This window comes from Semicossyphus pulcher, unplaced genomic scaffold (assembly GCF_022749685.1).
Source record: "Semicossyphus pulcher isolate SPU_LCO1_2020_fin unplaced genomic scaffold, fSemPul1.0.p SCAF_14, whole genome shotgun sequence".
Taxonomy (NCBI): Eukaryota; Metazoa; Chordata; class Actinopteri; order Labriformes; family Labridae; genus Semicossyphus; species Semicossyphus pulcher.
This window is the reverse complement of record NW_027211648.1, coordinates 4,836,390-4,849,281: the sequence shown is the minus strand read 5'-3', so window position 1 is coordinate 4,849,281 and position 12,892 is coordinate 4,836,390. Positions and strand designations below refer to the sequence as shown.

Sequence of the window (12,892 nt, the reverse complement as noted above, 5' to 3'; positions counted from 1 at the left end):
GCTTCCTTCTCTAGCTCCGCCCACCAGTCAGTTTAGAACTGAAGAAGCCTTTCGGATGAGAGGTGAAACGTCTTCAAGAAAGTCCAGTTTCCTTTTGGATTGAGCTTCGAACAAAGGGGAATACAAAGCGTTAAAGTCTGTCTGTCAAGTACGACCTGAACCTCTCCACTTTAAATGCCTACATAATGCTTGCAGCAAGAAATTAAGATGCTGGTTGAATGAAACTGTGAGAACCAAAAGCAGGGCGGGGCTCTTGCTTTGACACCTGTAACCACAGGGGAAACAGGAAACAGCCAGTTCATTAATTGAAGCATGGTGTAAACAGCATGGCTGCATCTTTTCAGTTGTTCATGTGCAATCCACATCGCGGCTATCCTTCAGAAAGCAATGGCTGTCAGTGATACATGTTCTTTACAATGTGTACAATTAATATTGATCAGTGGAGAAGTGAAAGCATGATGTTTAAGTTGTTGTAGTTTATAAGCGACTCATCTGGTTGTTTATAATGCTAATGTTAGACTTCATACCTACCTGTTGCTCACATAACAGTATATTGACTTACCTGACATGAATGTAGTCATTAAAGGAGCAAGTATGCTCACCTTCCTGGCTCCTGGCTGGAGTTTATCTTTGTCAACACTTTTGAAGTTCAACACATAGAGAGAACAGTACAGTATAACCGCTGCTCGTTAAGTCAGTCTCCAACGGATGGGCTCATTGCAGTATCGTAGCATACATCCCACAGTTGGTAACGCAGATGTTTTCCAGCCAACGGAAGCTTGTCCAGTCCCGTTTACCTGGCTGCAGCATCTGGAGGCGCAACAAGGATCTGACTTAAATATTCCAGATTGTGCCTTTCCCCCTGACGAAGCTGTTATCGAATGCTTAGGAAGACAGAACTGTGATCTCTTTGTAAGCTTGAAAAAGTAGATGTTTCTAAGTCGCTGGAAATTACATTTCGGTTGTGTCTCTTTTAACAAGGAAATTGCTACAAACTACTTCTCTAAAAAGACCACACCATTGTTACGGTATAAAAGTAGTTTATTTGGAAAGTGCTAAAGGGTCGAAGTAGGGTGGGGTGAGAAGGGGTCGAAAGGCGGCGAGTTTGTTGGAGCTGTCAGGAACCTGAGGGTCGAGACTCAGGGTGGGAGCACGCCTCTACGCACTTTCTGATTCAGCATCTCCCAGTGGTTCCTGTGTCGAGACAGGAGAGAGGAGAGGAATGGGGTTTGGAGGGGAGGGGTATAACAACTGAGGCAAACAGGAGAGAAGAGGTTAGGCAGCCTCATATGTGTACGCACAGGTAACTGCATAAGGTTTGAGAGGAGTTAGTGAGGGAGGCGTTGTCCTGTTCCTGAACTTAGGCTCAAATAACTCCATAAGGGAAAAGGGTACACAATATTAATTTAACCCATCTCAAATAAGACTAAACTTGATGACTGAAGCTCCTCTGGATGATGATGTGGTTTGGTGCCAAAGACGATGGTCTCTAGCCGAAGGGTGTAGCTCGAGATTCACTGGTGTTAAGCAGTTGGTCAGATGGCAAACAGTGCTCTGGAATTAAGTCTAAGAAGGAAAAACTTTTAAATAAAACCACACAGAATAAAAGAATACAGTCTACACTGAACATGTGTTTATAATAATTTAAGCAAATATTAAGATTTTTCATACTCATGCCTCTTTTATCATTTCCACACAAACGCCTCCTTTCAGTCAGTCAACACTAATTAGGTCTTAATGTACACCTCCTCGATGCTATCAAAGCTGATAACACTTAACAACTCCGCTTACAGCATTTTAATACATATCAATTTCCTCATTGACTCTTGTTGTTTTGCTAATTCAGCTTCCATTAGCTGTGCAAATTTGCAGAAGTCTGCCGCACAGTTACTGTTTGTACAGCTGCAGACTGATGAGCAGCGGCTCTGCATGTACAGCAGAGCAGAGCGGCCCTGCTGCTGCTTGACTTTTGTAATTCTTGCTCATCTTTCCCTGCTGCATGTTCATGATATGATGGATTAGAAAGATGATGATGTTATATGATGGTGACCGCATGTTTCCTCTGTCCTTCTTCCTCAGCCAAACCGGGATCTAGACATGTTCATCAATGCCTCAAAGAACTTCAACCTGAACATAACCTGGGCCACTAGCTTCACAGGTAATTCTCAGCTCACGTTGTGCTCAAACCAAGCTTATTAAAGTTCAGGAAAACGCACGAAATAACAAAAACTAAATTGTCAAAAACATTTTCGCTAACTGAAATAAAAGAGTTATTAGAGGTGTGGACTTGATGTGGAGGGGGGCGTTACCTTAACAACTGCTGCAGCGCTAGCTTCACCGCAGTGCTTCACGTGACAGGAGCGAGGAGAGGGGATCCGTTCTATTACTGTAAAACACGCCAGTCTGCTTTTAATATTTTGACGCTACTTTTCTACTTTCAGTCTGATCGTGTTGGCTTTTATTTTGAAAGTACCAGCTGTTGGATGCCTGCGATAACAATCGGTTGCTTTACGTTATGACCGATGTTGCAGGCTATGAATGTTAACTCACTGGTTTTTACACAAACTGAAGAATTAATCCCAAAACAAAAGCTGGAGATGTTTGGAGATACATCCTGAATTGTTACGATTTACAGTGACAGCCATGGCAGGCTGAAGAGGGAAAAAGTTAATATAAATATTAACAATGATTTATGCTTTGAGTTCTTATTCTTACTTACTTTTTCTGGCCCTTTTGGGTCTCGCCCCTGACAAGTATTCCATATTACAAACACACTAAAACGAATAAAAACTAAACTAACAAACCAGCATTAAAAAAACTAATTAAAACTAAACTGAAATTGGAAACAAAAAGTCAAAACGAAATAAAAATAAAAACTAAAGAATACATTTTAAACCATTCTAATCTTGGCTCAAGCAAAACACGATAATCTCATAATCCTCCATTGAGTAAAAATGCCAAATCTGCCCTGGACCAAGCTTCTCAAACAGATGATTTACTACTGCAGATCATTAAATATTGTCTGTCGGTATGCACTCTTTGTTTTTTTAACATTTGATAGGCTGAATTGATAAAGAAAATAACTGCTGGTGATTCAGTTCAGTAAGGACAAGGTCAGTTCAGTTTCTTAAAGGGACAGAGCTGACTGAGTCGTTTCAGGCAGAGGCTGTATGCAGGTATGATATGACGCTTGAAATTAGCATAACACCCCCCCTTTAATGTAAGAAACACTCCCAAGCTGCCGTCTGATGCATCTTTCACAATTGCATTTTGAGTCTTTTATACACATTAAACATTATAAAATTATATTCCATCTTCTCCGAGCTGAATCGTGTTGTTAATGTTTAAATATATAAAGAGCCACCCATTTAAAGTCTGGCTCCTTTATTCCCTCCCACACCTCTTCATCAACCTCCTCCTTTGTATTCTTTCCTCTTGTTTTTTCCGCCTCTATCTCTCCCTTTTCCTCTCTCTCTCTCTTTCAGCAGGCACGCAGACCGGGGAGGAGATCCCTATTGTCTCTCGGAGCAACATCAAGGAGTTCAAAGACAGCTTCTCCAACGAGAACTTTGATTTCCGCAACAGCCCGAACATAACGTTCTTCGTCTACGTCAGCAACTTCACATGGCCCATTAAGATTCAAGTAAGCTTCAGTTCGTTAAGAGAAAATACATCTGGTGCATAATTAAAGAAAGCCTTACTTTGTGCTACGGTAGAATAACTTGAGATTGTCGTCAGGCTGCACTTTAACCAAAAGGTAGGTCGAGAACAGAAGACTATTGCAATGCTTAAAACAAAATCCTCATAATTAACAGTGATATAAACTTCTTGCAGCCCTGAGGCTCTCTGTAACAATTCTGTTTAATTTAAGAGGAGCGACTCCTTCCCAGTCTTTGTGACGCCCTAGATTCATTTCAAGTGGCCACATATGACTGCTGATAGACAGGATGACACATTCAGCGGTGACATCTCCGAATCAGAACCCACTGGCTGATATGTTGAACAACAGAAGATAGCTGAGTGGTTAGATATGAGGCTTGAAAATCACTGAATGAGAGGCTTTGTGCTTTAACAGCGTGGGACAGGAGGAGTGACGGCGCTGCCTGGAAACTTGTGAATTAAATTCGACAGGACGGGAAGGTTGAAATGACATCAAATGAGCAAAGAAGAGGGAGGACTTACACCGTGTTAAACAAAAGTTTCCACCAATTATAACACGTGCGTGTCACACCATTTCTGGGTGCTTGCTTGGACATTTTTCCAGTGCAGCTTTTTAAGTGAAGTCATGTTGCTTCACCAACTCAAACACGTGAACATTTCGAGAGCAGCATGACTTAATTAGGGCATAACATTTGATAAAAGCATTATTTACTCAAGTAGAACATGTGGTACAAACAGAGCAAGCTCTCCTGAATATTCACCTCCTGCAGCAGCTTTATTTATGCTCCGTAAAAGCGTCTATAAAATGGCACATCAGGCCTCCTAATGTGTTTTCATGTGCAGAGTTATGCCATGTGTGCAAATAAATAAACACATACTTATAGCCCCACGTATTCTGGATCAAAGCTGTGGTCAGTTCTCGCTGTGACTGCTCAGCTTGTCCGATTTAAAAGCCACTCTCCGGCTCTGTAAACCCAAAACGTTGGCTGGTAAAAGGTCCAAATGTAAACGTTGGCAGTCACCAGTAAAATGTGGTCAGTTAGGGGGAAAAAAAGTTTCCTGCATTTGGTGAGCAGCAGCTTTTCACCAGTGTTGATGTGGCTCCCTGGCAGCGGCAGTGAATAGAGGTCTGTATTTTTCTGCCTGGTAGGCATCGCTGTGTGTGCACGCAGCTGAGCTGCAGTGCACTTGCTGAACCGCTGCCGTGTGGATGACTGGAAGAATGAGAACTGTCCCTCAGTAGTGCTCTTGCTGTTCGTCAGCGGTAAAGTCGTGTCAGCTTAAAGTAGGGCTGAACGATTTTGAAAATACGGCGATTATTAAAGGGAATGATAATTTTCATTATTCTCATTTCCATTGACAAATGTGAATTAGTGATTATGGTGTGATCTTTACGGGGATCTGAACCAAGCGAAGATATTTGGTACTTTCGTCTGTGTATGATGTGTCGGCCAGAGCATCTCTGCAGAACAATATTTACATTAAAATGGTTTATTAACACACATTTCACCCTAAAAACATTACGCCTCCTGCGATTGGAAAATTGCGGTAGCCCATATTCGCTTAAAATTGTTCAGGCCGAGCCTAATGTTGGTGTTTAGTGCCTGTTACTGCTCTATTTGCATTAGGATCATCAGCTACTTCACTTCTGGAACACTTGATCCTCCATCCTTTAAAAATGCTCCTCTGTTGCGTTATGGAGGATAAAATAAACTTGACATCAATGCAAAGGTTTGATGCACTAAATGAATGTGCGGACAGGATTGGCTGCTGCTGGTTTTGGAGTGTGAGCTGCCCCGGGCCTGGCTCCTTGTGCACTTGGCGCAGCCTTTGTTTCCTCCCCAGTCAGTTTCTGGAAGTGATTTGAGTGGCTGCCCCGTGCAGGCTCCTTCCCCCCTCCTGCCCTCCTCCTGACGGGGAGAAAAATCCTGCCTCCAGCTTCCATGTCCTGTTTTGTGAGAGCCTTCAGTTCTCTCAGCTCCAGAGCTCCAGCTGCTGCCAGTTAGCCGCAAAAGTCTCCAGTGCAGCTCCACAGCAGAGCCGATTTGAGTTTAGAGAGGGTCCCCCCACCCTCAGCCTCCTCTGGTGTACCTCACCTTCTGCCTGGGTGGGCGGGATTGTATAGGAGATCCCCCCCTGTCCTTGAACCTAAAGCACGCAGGTCTGCTAGTGGGTCATTTGTCTTCCTCACACTCATGGAGCTTTACCTTCGACAGCGAGGTAAAATTTTCCACTTGTTTCTCTTTTCCTGCCGCTGCTCCTCGTCTCGCAGTCATTTTTTACAGCTTCTTCTCAAAAACAGTTTTGCTTTTTCTTACTCTCATAGCCTTCAGTGCTCTGCTGCAGTGTGGCACAGTGTGTGTGTGTGTGTGTGTGTGTGTGTGTGTGTGTGTGTGATCGTAGGCGGTTGGTCCTCCAGTGTTGGCAGGCAGAGACCGGAGTTGTTGGAAAACGGTTCATAAACAGCAGCCGAGAAAGAGCAAGGGCAAAGTGGAATGTTAAGTTGAAACACATGCTGCATTCAGAGTGGGCTGCGTGTGTAAGCTAAGCCCTCTCTCTCTCCAGGCTTTAAGTGTGCAGCTTTACACAGCTCTCTCACTCCCGCTCGCTCGCTCACCTCAAGGTTGCTTCTGTTTGCCTTCACGTGGTCGGAAGTAGTGTTCAGAACAGCGTGCGTGCGTTTGCAGGGGAGTTTTTGCAGTGACTCCACTTAATGCACTCGCCACTCAATCTGTCGCATTAAATCAAAGCACACATTAATTTACCCTCTTAACTTAAAAGTAAAAGTGAAATGGACTACACTTTTATAGGGCTTTTGTAGTTTTCTAAGCGCTTTGCAACACTGTCACATTCATACACTGATAGCAGAGGCTCACGTGCAGCGCCAGGCTTCTCATCAGGATCTCATTTAATCACATTTACAGGCTCATAGTGTTTATTGTCTTGCCCAAGGACACTTCGACATGTGGACTGCACCAGCCAGGAATTGACCCGCCTATGTTTCAACTAGGGGACGTCCCTCTCTGCCTCTAAGCCACAACAGTAGCGTTGTAGAAGTCGAGATCTGTCGTGTCAGTGACTCGACTGTATTTTTACTGGGTCTTGTCTCAGTCTCAGACACAGACGACTTTGGATTTCATTTCAAGACCCATCAAGACACAACTATGAGGATATTGTTAAATTGGCTGTGCATTGTTGGATTTATAATATGGTAAATGGACTGTACTTATATAGCGCTTGTCTAGTCTTTGCGACCACTCAAAGCTGCTTTTACACTACATGTCACATTCACCCATTCATTCATTGAGCACACACATTCATACACTGATGGCAGAGGCTGCTAAGTAAAGTGCCCAACTGTCAATCAGATATCACATTCATACCCAGCAGTTTGGGGTTCAAGGACACTTCGACATGTAGGACACGACCGACTCTACCACTGAGCCACAGCCGCCCACATCATGCAGAATGTTTCTAAATGGTTTTAGTTAAAATTCTGTATGTAGAGGGATGTAGAGGATATATAGAGGATGTAGATAATGCAGGTCTCCAGGAGCAGGGTTGGAGACCCCTGTGCTACACACTGCTCCACAGCTCCCTCTCTTGGGTAAGAGAGCTAGAGATACACCAGCAGAGAGAGGAGAAGGAGTAATGTGCCTCCACTCGTATGAAAAGATGATAAAAGAGGAATATTAATTAAATTACATTCTTTAGAAACCATTTTTTCTTCCTGTCGATTCCTAGATTGTAATATGTGAGTAAATGTGAGTTCCAACACTTTGAGCTGTGGCTCAGTGGTAGAGTCGGTCATCCTTCAAGCGGAAGGTCGGAGGTTCAATCCCAAGCTCCCTCAGGCTACATGTCGAAGTGTCCTTGGGCAAGACACTGAACCCCAAATTGCTCCCGGTGGCATAGTGATATCTGATTGACAGTTGGGCCTTTTACGTAGCAGCCTCTGCCAATGAATGGGTGAATGTGATATGTAGTGTAAAAGCAGCTTTGAGTGGTCGCAAAGACTAGAAAAGCGCTTTATAAGTACAGTCCATTTAACATTTACCATATTTGTACACTGAGGAAGCAACATGTGCGCTAGGTGAAAACAAGCAGAACTGTTCCTGCCAGCTCCGTTGTTTACACAGACGCTGCTTCGCCTCTGTTACTACCTCCGATGCCGACTCAGAGGCGCCACGACTTCGCCCCACGACTTCGCCCCACTGTTGTGCCTCCGTGCGTTTTACATAGAAGACGAAATGTAACAGACGCATAATCACTTGAACCTTGAAGTGGCGGTGTAAAAGGTCTTGTCTCAGTCTGAATACACTGACGTCTTGGTCATGACTCGGTCAGAGTTCAGGCGGTTTTAATTACAGTTCAGCTCCAGTTCATGAAATATACCTAATATAATATACATCATGAAACACACAGAGATTCTGTAAAGCCCAGACTGCAGGAGTATCCTTTAGATATAATCACTTTGACCTGCCAAAAATGAGATCTCTGATGGTCAAAGTGAACTCAGATCATCAAAGCAATTTGAATTGCAGTGAGATCAGTCAGCGAGGAGTTCTGCCACCCCTCTTTCTTCTTATCCTGATGAAGAATAGATCAGAATTTAATGATGTTTGTAATGAAACCTAAATCCCAGACTAATTACATTAAAGAGCTGTGATCTCCTGTTCCGTGCCTTAGTGAACATGTCATGATATGGTAGAGATTAGAGCAGCCTCCGACTTAATACCCCGCCGTGGAGTAGCAGCAGCTGTAGCTATCAGCTGGCTGGGCCCGCTCTGTGTATCTGTGTGGACTCGTGTAGTGTTTATCTGGGCCATGCATGGCTGCCTGATGGGTGCGTCGTGATACTGATCACAGAGAGGTTCAGGAAACAGAAAGTGAGACGCTTTGCCAGCCTGCGACAGTGGCGGGTACAACCTGCAGCCAGATTCAAATAGAATATTAAACTTTATGCAAGCAAGAAATAAAAATGACATCATGCCTATTTAGGGCTGCACGGTGGTGCAGTGGCTAGCACTTGCCTCACAGCTAGAAGGATCCTAGGTGGAATCCTGGCTCGGACGTAGCGGGCCTTTCTGTGTGGAGTTTGCGTGTCCTCCCCGTGCATGCGTGGGTTCCCTCCGGCTTCCTCCCACAGTCCAAAGACATGCTCGTTAGGTTCATTGGTGACTCTAAGTCCAGGATGTAACCCCGCCTCTCATCCAATGACAGCTGGGATTGGCTCCAGCTCCCTCTTGACCCTGAACAGGATAAGCGGTATTGATAATAGATGGATGCATAATGCCCATTTACTAATATAAAATATGTAAAACAAAGTTGTTGTACCCTTAATATATAAAATGCAAGTAAAAAATAATATATATGAACTGTAAAATCAAATAAATAGGATTTAAAAATATGTGAAAAACTGAAAAGAAAATATTAAATTAATATTTAAATATGAATCAAATAAATATTAACTCCTTTAAAATGCCACCGTTATATACGATCCTTTTTCATTAATATGAACAGCATAGTTTTAAAAATCAATCTGCTACTTTTTCCAGCAAATTTAAATTCATGGTATTTCTCTGAAAAGTAGAAAGTCTGTAGCACTATACTTGATATCACTGCTTTGAGCTAATTGCTAACACCAGAATGCTAACATGCTCACAATAACCATGGTAACATGCTGTTGTTTTGTGGAAATGTTTTCTGCCATAACTGTGAGTCGAGCACTAAACGTAAAGTCCAGCTGAGGCTAATGGCAAGAAAGTCATAGAACAGATCATTCAACAATCTGGCGACGTCACAAGAGGAAAAGATATTACAAATCCTCCTGAGGTGTTCACAGATGTCTTGTTGGGAACTCATGGTGGCACTAAAGGAAAGGCAGTGGGTGGAGAAGTCTGAAAGAAAGTGGGAGGTATAAACTGGGAACAATGGAAATTTGTACAAAATTCTGTTCAATCCATCTAGATGAAAAAAACCCTTCTGGACCAATGAGGAGACAGATATTAACATCATTACAGCAACACACATGGCTGAAAGAGTGAATACAACAATATATATTTAAAATGTTTTTTTGAATCCTTTAGAAGGCAGATTTTTATACTTGTAGAGTAAACATTTTTATTTTTGGACTTTTGCCTTGAATATAAAGATGGACGACGCGTCTCTGTGATAGGCGCCGCCATCTTGCGTACGTGACGTCATTTGGAGCCAGAGACTGCGCAGTAGAGATCGACGGGTAGAGCCGCCGTAGCCACTTCCGCTAACCAAAACACAAACTTAACTTACCGAAAAAAAACAGCCGGCGTGTTTAACAGCAGAACAGCTTCTTTGTGTCGCTCTGAGGTTATCGTTCACAGGAAACTTCAGTGACTGTAGTGATTGTTTTAGTTATGTTGCCGTTCCTCCTCCACTCTGCTGATCCGGAACAGATCGGCTGCAGGAGCCGTATGTGTCAACAGAGCTGTCAATCATCCTTTTTACAGCATCAAATAACTTGTCAGAAAAAAAATGGATGTAGATCAGCATGATAAGAACTAACTATAATGACAGAAACCATGTTTGAGACAAACGTATTTGACAACACGGAGGAGGCAGGCTTTATGACCTATACTGCAGCCAGTCAGCAGGGGGAGATAGAGAGGGTTTGGCTTCACTTTTAGGGAGCTGTCATGTCGTTCCATCTTTTTATACAGTCTGTGGATAGGATGGCGGATAGAGTTGGAAACACGGCAGGAGAGTGGGGACGACATGCAGCAAGGAGCCGAGGGTGGGAGTTGCACCTAAGGCCGCTGCATCTGTGACTGCGCCTTTGAACATGGGGCGCACACCTCAACCACTGAGCTAAACCAGCGCCCCTTACCTCTGTTTTTACAATGACATTAAAAAGAACTGTTCTTTAGCGACTCTCTTGATCATGACAACTTGAAAGCGGCACATCCGCACACATGTATAAAGAAATAGTCACAGTTGTATTTAACATTCACTTTCCTTCTGTCCTTTCCTTTTGTGTGGAACCTGTTGAACAGCCCCCTCCTGCTGATAACGACACTTTCCTTCAAAACTCCAGCATAGTTCAAGCGGCTGTCAGAAGTCATTAAAGGCAGAATATTTCCGGTCTTAATGCCCGCCGGCAGGCTGACAGGCCCTGCTGCGTGATCGTCCACGGCCCCTAAAGAGTCACCCTCTGCTGGGCACGTAACGAGAGCGTCACCCGAGCCCCCCGCCGCCGCCGCCGCCGTCAGCCTGCCTCTCTGTGACACAACACCGCACACAGCTGACACTAGAGATTAGCCGCTACAATAACTGTTATCGCACATCGTCTCAGTGAGACGGCCTACTTGTGCTTTTAAAAAGGGAGTTGTGCAGCGATGACATGGTGCTCCTATCTGTGCTGGTTCCGGTGTTGACAAAGTAAGCATTGTGATAGAAGTGGGCTATGGTGTTTTTAGAAAGGGACATTTTGTATCTCTAATCACCTAAAGAAGGATGGCTTTGTTAGGCCGCTGTCACAAAGCGAAGCAGCTTTCAGTTCACCAGCCGACAAGGCTTCTTTGATAATTCCAAGCTTTGCTCTTCAAAGAACCGCTGCCACTCACAGTTTCATACAATCTCTGCTACTTTTTCTTTAATCCTTTTCACTTGTACCTCCCGTTTACATTCATGAGCACAGGAAGTCACATATTCCCCACAAAAGATTTTCTCTTAATTGCTGGTACCTGGTTGGCTTCTGAACCTCAGAATAGTTTCCAAAAATACCGTGTTGCTTTGTGAAGAGAGAGGGAAAAGTTTTCCCCCCTGTTTGAGTCCTAGTTGCGTTAGAGATGTACTCAAGAAGTGAACAGTATCCGAGCGCTTGAAAAGTGCAGACGCTTCTTTAAAGCATTTTCGATTGCAATGACGAGAAGTGAGTGAGAAGTGTTAGCAAAGACCCAGAATATTCGAGGTCAGGAAAAATTGTGTGTATTTGCTGCTTCCAGCTTATCTCTGTTACACGTCACTATAATTTGGGTGTATTTAAAGCTCCTGTGAGGAGAATTTAGCTGGTCATGAAATTTATTCTGATGCCTCTACATGAGCTACAAAAGCAAACAAGACCATCAGTGACAAGACTGATTATATCATTATAGTTATTTTTAATGCCTTAAACCCCTGCCGGGGGGGCAGGTGTCAGACGAAGTGACTAACTTTGTGCTGCCAAATCAGCCTTTTTCTATCGTTTACATGGCAAAGAGTCACAGCGAGTGACATGTTGGAACGTTAAAAGAAAGCAGGATGAGATTTTTTTTTTGTTACATGTACAGGACGAGATCAGCAAAGAGATAAGAGGTCCCACTTTATCCACGGGGGTCGCAAAAATCAACACAAACCGAATATAGCGCCACAGAATTTGTCCGTCAAATCCAGTATTGCTCTTCAAAACGATCTTCGACTCTTCACTTCTTATGTTTTAGTTCAGCGCCGCACAAAACCCCTATATCCTCCTCCCTGAATCTTCTGTCTTTCCTGTAAGACCCACATTCATCCAAAAACTAGCTTGCAGTCTGACGTAAGAATGTTTTGAGCAACTTTGTAACATGTGAAGCCGTGTTACCGTTGTTTCGTAACTGTAAATAAATGTCTGTTAAGTCTCTATCTATCACCGAATGAGGTAACACAATGGTGACTGAGGCTGACCTATGGCCCACTGATGAAAGCCTTTGCATTTGCAGTATTACAGACTGGGCGTCTGTGGCGACTTTCGTAGTAAATCAAAAGCAGCGCCCAGTTAGTGACGCGTTTTCCATCAGCCAGCAGTGGTTGGTCTGCCAGAGAGGGTAGGCGGAGCTAAGCAGCTGCTTTTCCAGTATCTGTAGGCATTGCGAGTAAACAGTAATCTACTATGGCTGAACAAACAAAGAAAAGATGGATGACTACAGATACAACTTCAACAATAAGTGAAAATCCAAAGAACAAGAAACAAATTGGACACTAAAAAGGAAAGCGACCGTCAGCCAGGAAAATTGAGAGCCAACCGTGGACGTCACACATGCAGCACTGTCTGGATATCTGGGATGTGTGCTCCTGCAATTATCGTTTATCGCCATAGGTGGCGCCAAAGAGAACGACACTGAGATCTTAGAGATTACTCTATAACTCTATAATTTAATCTTATGAATGTTTTAGGTCTTAAAGTTTCTTGCAGCCTCCAGGTGCTCCTAGGTGGAGATGCAGAGGCTCTGCATTATTC

General features: G+C 43.6%; 1 protein-coding gene across 1 annotated transcript in view; it reads left to right on the top strand.

Moving 5' to 3' along the window:
• atrn (attractin) overlaps nt 1-12,892 on the top strand; it is a 180,017-nt gene that overhangs the window by 67,201 nt on the left and 99,924 nt on the right. Inside the window, exons 23-24 of the mRNA XM_069661237.1 lie at nt 2,080-2,158; nt 3,486-3,643. Of these exons, the coding sequence (XP_069517338.1) occupies nt 2,080-2,158; nt 3,486-3,643 (237 nt within the window). The remainder of the gene's footprint in view (nt 1-2,079; nt 2,159-3,485; nt 3,644-12,892) is intronic.